Source organism: Colobus angolensis, unplaced genomic scaffold (assembly GCF_000951035.1).
Source record: "Colobus angolensis palliatus isolate OR3802 unplaced genomic scaffold, Cang.pa_1.0 Scaffold101, whole genome shotgun sequence".
NCBI lineage: Eukaryota > Metazoa > Chordata > Mammalia > Primates > Cercopithecidae > Colobus > Colobus angolensis.
In genome coordinates, this window is record NW_012111031.1 from 9211846 (window position 1) to 9222005 (window position 10160).

General features: G+C 38.1%; 1 protein-coding gene across 1 annotated transcript in view; it reads right to left on the reverse strand.

The window, feature by feature from the left end:
- Positions 1–10160, reverse strand: part of DNAJC15 (DnaJ (Hsp40) homolog, subfamily C, member 15) — an 86196-nt gene that overhangs the window by 27708 nt on the left and 48328 nt on the right. Inside the window, exon 4 of the mRNA XM_011940339.1 lies at positions 7221–7297. Coding sequence (XP_011795729.1) covers positions 7221–7297 — 77 coding nt within the window. The remainder of the gene's footprint in view (positions 1–7220; positions 7298–10160) is intronic.

The following is a 10160-nucleotide window of genomic DNA, read 5'->3' on the forward strand; positions in this document are numbered from 1 at the left end:
TATAAATTAACGGTTTATATGGGTTTCAAGAAACTAAAACTTAATGAGAATTTCACCATCTTGTGGACAAATATGAAATTACAGCTTTCCACTTAATTCTACTAACCATCAAAATAAATCATTGATTCAATGTTACATGTGTTTTTCTTCAGTCCTTTGTAATGCCAGTCCTTATTCTCAATTTAAAAAACAAGCAATATATAGGTTAGGGGAGTCAGCATCTGCAGACAACACTGTAAGTTTGAAAACTTATGCTTCTAAGTTATTTGGGGGGAAGGCAGTATATATGGTGTAGCAGAAAAGTATTTGGATTCCAGAGGTACACTGCTGGACTTTCCCCACGCCCCCACCCCCTGAGAAGGAGTCTCGCTCTGTCACCCAGGCTGGAGTGCAGTTGCATGATCTCAGCTCACTGCAACCTCCGCCTCCCGGGTTCAAGCAATTCTCCTGCCTCAGCCTCCCGAGTAGCTGGGATTACAGATGCGCACCACCCCACCCGGCTAATTTGTGTATTTTAGTAGAGATGGGGTTTCATCATGTTGTCCAGGCTGGTCTCCAACTCCTGACCTCGTGATCTGCGCAACCCGGCCTCCCAAAGTGCTAGGATTAAAGGTGTGAGCCACTACGCCTGGCCCACTGCTGGATTTTAATCCCAGCATTGATATTTAAGATTGGGTAAACTTGATCAAATTTTTATCCTCCTGGTGCTTCAGTTTCCTCACTGTAAAACAGGGCTAGAGCAACTACAAGGATTAAATGAGTTAATGCCTACGAAGTGTTAAAACAGTACCTGGAATGTAGCAAGTGCTTCATTATAGTTATCTTTTATCTTTACAAAGGATCTCAAAACTCTTTATATCTCACAGTTGTTTAGCTTTGTGGAAAAAAACCCATGGGAAAAGCTTGGCTGTTAAAGCCTATGCAGTAAACAAACATTAAAGTAGATAATTAAATAATCCCAAAATTATTTGGGTAGAACCCAATTTATCCAGTATTGGAAATGTTGCTCATTAGTACATTTTCTAGGCAAGGAAAAAAAACTAACACTAACAACAACAAAATCCTACTACTGCTACTTAATAGCTATACTATCTTGTTTAAGCTACTTAACTTTTCTGAGTCTCAAATGGGGATAATAATAGTTGACTTAAAGCACAGGGCAATTATTGTAAAGCTCAAAATAATTTAATTTGCATGGATGAACCACAACATAATAGTTAAAAGCATGTACAGATTCTACTATTTATTAGCTGTGAAAGTTTGTCTTGCTTAAACTCAGTTGCAATTTTCTCAAATGTAGCATACATGTAATAAAACCTACTACCTCCCAGGTTTATTTTAAAGATAAATTAGATAATACAAGTAAAAAGATTAACATAACCTAGCACACATGAAAGTAAAGGATGCTTATGAGAATGTATTAGATATCTCCTGTGTTTGGAAAATAAAGTATGAATAACCTGATTTAACATTTCTTGGATGGCTCGCAGCATTGTCATTACCACCGATTAAACTCTCAAGGTCTGCAGATGTTTGCTTGTCCTCCTACTAAATAGACCTAGAATGTTATTTGTTTAAGTTCCATTTTGAACAGTGCCTCCCCCATGCTATCACTGGTCAATCCTTGATTCTGCTATTGTTCTAGTCTTTGGAAGTTCCTTGCTAGTTACTTGCTACCTCTAATCCGTGGGTAAGTGACAGATCACCAAGCACATTAAAATGCACTATGAACTGCTGAGTAAGCACATAACATAGTCTTCCATGAGTAAAATGAATTAAATATTTTCCTAGAAGGACTTAAGAGTATTCCTTTACCTATGTCTTTCAGGCAGCATTCTAAACTTACTTTTTGGCTTGTGGGTATCTCCCAGATAGACAATTAAACATTGTCTGGTTAAAAGACTACTGAATTTTGAGAAAGTAACTGTTAAACATCATGCCAGATGTATGAACACTATACTGTTTAACTGCCTATTAAGAAACAAAAACCATATTACATTGAAATATTACAGTTGAATGATTTCAAGTTCTGTGGCTAATCTACATTTATCACCTCCCTTTTTTTTTTGCTACACAGGCGCTCTGTAGCACGTTTTGCCTTTATTACTCATGTTTTCCAGCTGTTCTGTATGTATTTGGCATATTGCGTTACGTAGATTCTAAATAACTTTAGGGCTGAAGCTATGATTTGTTTCTTAAAACAGAACTTAGGATTGCATATAATGCAGGTGCTTATTAATGCATTTTACATCACCTTCCAAAAATGACTATAAAAGGTAAACTCCTTAAAAGAACAAATACTCCATATTAGTAAAATACTAATATTATAAAGGATTACTATGCAAATAATTTTACAGTAAAAAAGGGGGAGCTTTAAAAACCTCATTTCATAAAGCTCATCACCATGTGGCCCTCTAAATAATGAAGATCAAAGTTCAGTAAAACCCAAATTTCATATACATAACACACACATCTGTCAAATTTCCTTGATAATCAAGTACAATGCTATGAAAATCAGTCCACATGGTTTTGTACATAAAATTCCATAAAGTATTATGCATACTGAGGTACACCAACCACTGAACTAAAGTAAACACAAGGAAGGAAAGTTCATATGCACAAGTATGGCATTCAAAACACTCTGCCTTTAAGATAATAATGATCAGGCCGGGCGCGGTGGTTCAAGCCTGTAATCCCAGCACTTTGGGAGGCCGAGACGGGTGGATCACGAGGTCAGGAGATCGAGACCATCCTGGCTAACACGGTGAAACTCCGTCTCTACTAAAAAAAAAAAATACAAAAAACTAGCCGGGCGAGGTGGTGGGCGCCTGTAGTCCCAGCTACTGGGGAGGCTGAGGCGGGAGAATGGCGTAAACCCGGGAGGCGGAGCTTGCAGTGAGCTGAGATCCGGCCACTGCACTCCAGCCACTGAGATCCGGCCACTGCACTCGACAGAGCGAGACTCCGTCTCAAAAAAAAAAAAAAAAAAGATAATAATGATCAGACTCCTAATGGTGAGCTCTGGAAATGAGATCTATTCTGCTTTGCTGGCAGTGTTTATTTCCTTTTAGTTATTATATTAAGTCTCTTGGACCTTAATACATTTTAATATTAATACATGCTTGTTGCTGTAAAGATTAAACAACATGAGAGACGCCTAGTTTTTAAGTTTAGTATAAAAATTAGATGTAGGTATGATGATATACTTCCAGTATACACAACTTCACTATGAAGCTGAAAATTTAACTTTAAATATGATGTTACCCAGACCAGAGATTTCAAACGGCTCCCTAGAATGCACCTGGCTGGCAGTGGGGATATGTGGAGTGGTGTTCTTGGACCTTGTGGCAAATGGAGCAGTTTTCGTTTTGTCTTTTTTTTTTTCACTACTGAGCTTTTAAGCAACATATAGTGATATGGTTTGGCTCTGTCTCCACCCAAATCTCATCTTGAATTATAACTCTGATAATCCCTGCATGTCATGGGAGGGGAACCGGTGGGAGGTAACCGAATGACAGCGGCTGGTTTTTCCTGTGCTGTTCTCATGATAGTGACTAAGTCACACGAGATCTGATGATTTTATAAAGGGCAATTCCCCTGCACATGCTCTCTTGCCTGCTGCCACTATGTAAGATATGCCTTTGCTCCTCCTTGCCTTCTGCCATAAGTGAGGCCTCCCCAGCTATGTGGAACTGGAGTCTATTAAACCTCTTTTTCCTTATAAATTACGCAGTCTTGGGTATTTCTTCATAACAGTGTGAGAATGGACTAATATAGTTTATATAAACAGAGTTCCACAAAAGTTTTTAGAAAGCTTAGAAATCATAAATGTGCTGGGCGTAGTGGCTTATGCCTGTAATCCCAGCACTTCGGGAGGCCGAGGCTGGTGGATCACAAGGTCAGGAGATGGAGACCATCCTGCTAACATTGTGAAACCCTGTCTCTACTAAAAATACAAAAAATTAGCTGGGCGCAGTGGCAGGCGCCTGTAGTCCCAGCTACTTGGGAGGCTGAGGCAGGAGAATGGCGTGAACCCGGGAGACGGAGCTTGCAGTGAGCGGACATCGTGCCACTACACCCCAGCCTGGGCGACAGAGCAAGACTCAGTCTCGGAAAAAGAAAAACATAAATGTGCATCATTTCAGACAATACACAATGTTGTTGATAGGTTCTTAAAAACTGTGATTTTAAGCAAAATAATGTATGGCAGGTCCCTGAATAATGTCATTTCCTTCAACATCCTTTCTTTATAACATTGATGAAAAAAAAATTGGTTTCATTATAGTCATTTTGTTTTAAGTCGCAGTTTACAAGAACCCATGGGTGATATTAAGTGAGGACTTACTATACCAGGTATAAAAACAATTTTCCTGGGCAGCTTTGTAAAATAATTCAGGCTTTTTGTTATAGACATCAGTTATAGTGCAGGACACTACTCTCTTGCAAGGAAAAACATAAGGCAAAGACTCAAATATGTATTTCAATAAACAATTCTCATTATATGTAATATGTCAGAATGTACGGAATCATCTAGTACACACAGAGCATTTTGAAAATAGGTTATCCAAAGGATCAGCTCCGTTTCACCTTCACCTGCCTGTTATAGAGTCTACATAGCTGAGAATCAAGGATTCCATTCTCAAGAAAATGGAACCATAGCAATATACTCGCATCTTAAATCATCTTGTCATAATCAACATTGCCTGACTGAAAAGAAAGGGCTGGATGAAAGCAGATAAGTTTTATTTACCGTTCCACTTAATGTGTTAGGGGGCAAATGTCTAGCTTCTGCATTCGTGACAGACATGGAAAGAAAAAGGAGCTAAATTTTTTTCAGCACCTGGTATTTGGTAGGTATTATATACAAAGGTATCATCATATCACTCTTTTATTGTTCCAACAAGGCAGAATATTACTAATCTCAATTCAAAAAGGAAGAAGTCAAAGTATAGAAAAGCTAAAAACAAAACAAAACAAAAATGCTTGACCAAGATCATACAGGGCAATGCCTAAGCGACAGAATCAGGGGAAGAATCTGCTTTGCTTGGCTGACATTTATCGAGTAGTTAGTAAGTACCATGTGTTGCAGACACATGTTCACTGTGGCACTATTTACAATAGCAAAGATAAGGGTCAGGCTAAATGCCCATCAGTGGTAGACAGGATAAAGAAAATGTGGTACATACACACCATGCAGCCACAAAAAATAATGAGATCATGGGCTCTGCAGGAACATGGGTGAACTGGAGGCCATTATTCTCAGCAGACTAATGCAGACACAGAAAACCAAATATCACATGTTCTCACTTATATGTGGGAGCTAAATGGTAAGAGGGGAAAAAGACACTGAGGCTTACCTGAGGGTGGAGGGTAGGAGGTGAGAGAGGAGCAGAAAAAATAACTATTGGGTACTAGGCTTAGTACTCGGGTGACAAAATAATCTATACAACAAACCCATGACACGAGTTTATCTTTATAATAAACCTGTATATGTAACTCTGAACCTAAAAGTTTAAAAAAGAAAAAAACAAACTTCCAAAAAAAGAAGTTCACATATATTATATAATTTAATCTTCACGGCAACCTCATGCAGTTAAAACTAACCTATTATCTCTATTTTTCAGATGATGAAACTGGGGTCACCCATTTAGCAGGTGGTAAACTGGTATTTGCACCCAGATCTACTTGATATCATCAGAGTCTGTGCTCTTTTTTTTTTTTTTTTTGAGGCGGAGTCTCGCTCTGTTGCCCTGACTGGAGTGCAGTGGCCGGATCTCAGCTCACTGCAAGCTCCGCCTCCCGGGTTTTATGCCATTCTCCTGCCTCAGCCTCCCGAGTAGCTGGGACTACAGGCGCCCGCCACCTCGCCCGGCTAGTTTTTGTATTTTTAGTAGAGACGGGGTTTCACCGTGTTAGCCAGGATGGTCTCGATCTCATGACCTCGTGATCCGCCCGTCTCGGCCTCCCAAAGTGCTGGGATTACAGGCTTGAGCCACCGCGCCCGGCCTGAGTCTGTGCTCTTAATCACTGAATCTTCCAAGTGAATTTTATACAGCTTTCAGTTCTATGGGATAAAATTTTATAAACATATCTTAAGAGAATGTAAAAATATAGGCAATTTCTGTCTGTCCTAACAACATAAGTGCCCTGCATAATATTAAAGGATATCCTCAAAAACCTTTGTACTTGGTTTTATAAAGTGTTTCATACTCAGATTTTAAGATCATTAACAGGGTATTTTGGGAGGCCGATAAAAGTTCAGGAAAAATAACAATGCCATTCTGAATGATATTAAGCAAGAAATAGTTGGCAGTATAGCTAACTTCCTAATCTGACTTTCATGCTTAAAATGATTTCCTATTTTCTATTGTCTGGTAAGGAGAGATCTCATCTCTTCTTAGATGAGATCTCTTAAATAAAGCACCAAGCTAAACTGGGCTCCTCCCAACTCTTTCGTTTTTTCTGCTAGGTCATAAAAAATAATAAAATGTTTTGGCTTTTTAAAAAAATCTTTAAATTTTAAAAAATTTACAAGATATCAAAAATGTTTTGTCAATATAGGACTTTATTATCTAATTTGCTTAATTGTGTTGATTATATCATCAGAAGATTTGTTGTACATGACATACTGTAACCAATTCCCACAAAAACTTGAGAGTAGGCTCTAAGGGAATATACGATAAACAAATGAATATCGTAGGGGAAAATATTCTTCACATTAAATGTTAAATGATATCACACAGCAATCACATATCATTAATTTTCTCTCATATTGTCCAAAGTTAGACAATAAAAGGATACCAAGGTGAAACAAGCACAATAAATATGCTTGATGTCACAATGCAGAAGCAGAAAAGAACTATGAAACATATCCTGCATTATAATTTTAAAAAACGATACATATCAAATTATAAAACTGAGTCCAGAGAGAATGTCACAAAAAGGGATATTTTGATTAACTGAAACATTAGTATTCAATTATAGATCCTTGTTAAAGAATAAAGGTACTTCACAACTTTGCCTGTTTTTTTTGTTTTGTTTTTTTTTTAGGGAGTGGGATACTTCTAGATTTGAGGCTTTAAAATGTAAAAATTTGGTATTTTTTCCTCTGCCGCCTACTCATAATTTTAAATGTTAAGTATAACCTTATTGTAACGTTTTCTCTTTTTTAAAGATAAGCTTGGCCACAGAACAAAACAATACTTATGCTGCACACCTACCTTACACCTAAAATAAGACCAGCTTCTCGCCTACTCATTTTCTGTTCAAATCCTCCTTTATAGTAGAATGAAAAGCTCTGTATAAGAAAGAAAGAGCAAGAAATCATTAGTTCCACGTATGAGGTGGCATGACTCAATCTCATCGTGTAGCTGCAGTGAGAGTAATGCATTTTACTAGAAGTCAACTCAAAATTATGGGCTGGGGGAAGCACCAAACAAAGAAACTTCAAGAAATTTTGACCAATAGGAAGTCTTTAAAAATGTTAACTTTTTTTCACTTTAAAACAGATTAATTTTTCTACACCAAGATATAACAGGAAGAACAAAAGAGATTGGTAGAAGCAAAATGCTTGAACTTTTTCTAAGCTCTGTAGTACTTTTCTCATTGGATAACCTTGATCAAGTCATTTATGTTGATATGGCAGACATTGTTTAGCCTTTTACACTAGCCAACAGAGAATGGGGAGGAACTGATGAAGTGGGGAGTATGTCACACTAGCAGACAGGCAAGCCAAGAGAGGCTGGGAATTGTACCTGGTTTTATAAAGTGTTTCATACTCAGATTTCACTGAGAGCCAAGAGAGGACTGAAAGGTTTCAATGCTCCTGGAGAGGTGTGAACAAGGAGAAGAGGAGGATTCAAGATGTAATGGGAACCAGATTGTGGAGGGCCTTGTAAACAATGGAAGGAATTTAGAATTTTAAGTGGGAGAAGAAGCCAGAGCACTGGAGTAACAATCTAACTTCGATTTAATCTAACTGCCATGTAGACAATAGAAAGGTGCAAGCAGCAGACCAGTTCAGAAAACATAACAATAATCCAGACAATATATGATGATGGTATGAACTAAGGTGGTAGCAGAGCAGGTGATAAAAACGGTTAGATTCTGGATGCATACTGAAAACAGAACTAACATTTGCTTGATGGATTGAATTTGGGATATAAGTAAAAGAAAAATTAAGAATGATGTTGAGGACACTGTTATGTGTTCACCAGATCCCGCATCAGGAGTGAAGGACTTACTCCCCAGACACTGGGGCTGTGGCTGGCTGATAGGTCCCAGCTGTCAGACACTTTAGGAATTGCTTTGCCTAAAGGAAGTCAAGCTCATCCCACTTTGCAGGGCAGCCTGTATCTACTGACTGGTTGACATGGGATAGAAACACTGTAGTTCTCTAGGGTTCAGTCCTTGGACTTCTTATATATACTCACTTCCTGGGTGATGTCATTTAATCCTATGACCCCTTGCCCCAACTTGGGATAACCACAATGGTCATCCTTGCTTAGAGGTTATTGTGAGATTGGCTTGAGGCTTTTGGTAGGACTGCACTGAAGCCTAACTTATCCTTCCCTTTCTTTCTGGAGTTGTTTATGCTAAGAGCACTCTTTAATAAAGGTATAGCTTGCTAATCTTTATCTCACTCTGCTTTCAAGAGAACCCAAACTGTGCAAATGACTTCAAGGTTTCTGGCCTAAACTGTCAAATTGCTGTTTAATGACTTAGGAAAGGAACAGCTGTTTATTTGTTGTGAATAACAGATACGAGGAGAATGATTTCGGATATATTTAGTTTGAAATGTCTTAAATATCCAAGTGGAGAATGTGTGACTTAACATCAGACTTAACATTTGTGAGTCATTAGTGGACAGACAGCATTTTAAAGCCATGAGACTGAATGAGATGGTTTAAAAATTAGAAGTCCAAGGAGTGTTCCCTAAAGACTGCTACACTTAGTGACATAGAAACAGAGAGGAATCAGTAATGGAGGCTGAGAAGGCCTAGCAGTAAAGGAGGAAGATAACTACAAGTCAAGAGTGAGGAAACTAAAAATGGTTTCAAAGTTTCTGATAGGTAAGGAAAAACGAGAGCCAAGAACTGACTTCTGGATTTAGCAAAGAGGACATCAAAAACTGAGAGGAGCTGCAGACAGTGAGATGAGCGTACGATTAGTGTGTTTTAAGACAGAATGGGAAGAGAGGAATGGAGACAGCAAGTGAAGACACTATTTTCAGCAGCACTAAACAGAGAAACAGGATGTACAAACTCAGCTTTTAGGAGGAAACATACACATATATGATTACAGGCATATATCTTTCTAAGCATGAAATCATTTCCTTACAAAAGTAGGGAAAAATAGGTATGCTTACATGAAATAAAATCTGAAAGCATATAAATAACTTTAAACTTATTTTTAGCTGGTGGGATTATAATTTTTTTTCTTTTTTTCAACTTCTAAATTTTCAACAATGAGCACGTGCTATTTATACAATTAAAGAAAAAGAATACTAAAAGAAACCAAGGAAATGACTAGAGCTTTAAAAATGGGTTGTAGGGAGTCAGATCTGGTCATTTATATAAGCTATACTCTTTAAACAGCTTGTTATAAATTTCTACTTGGTAATAAATAATTCCTGGCAATTAATTCATTCAATAAACACTTCAGCAACTGCTGTGTACCAAGCACTTTTCAAATGAGAATCAAGGTCTGTCCTTCATCACACAGATGCTAACCTATCAATGAATCAATACTGTGAGAATACAATGTACTATCCAAGTTTCAAGTAATTTATAATCAGTAAAAAGACAAATAGTACCCACCCCTGACACAAGTTTTGAGGAGAGGAAGGATACCAAATTGGGTTAAGTACACATACTAACCTGAACAAATTTTATATCTTTCTAAACATACACAGAGAGTATGTACACATATAAAGAGAGATATAGAGAGAAATATAGATACAGATACAAATGGAAAGAAGTAAGGCGGCCAATTGTGGTGCCTCATGCCTGTAATCCCAGCACTTTGGGAGGCCGAGGTGGGCGGACCACCTCAGGTCAGGAGTTAGAGACCAGCCTGGCCAACACAGTGAAACCTCGCCTCTACTAAAGATACAAAAATTAGCTGGGTGTGGTGGTGCACGCCTGTAATCCCAGCTATTC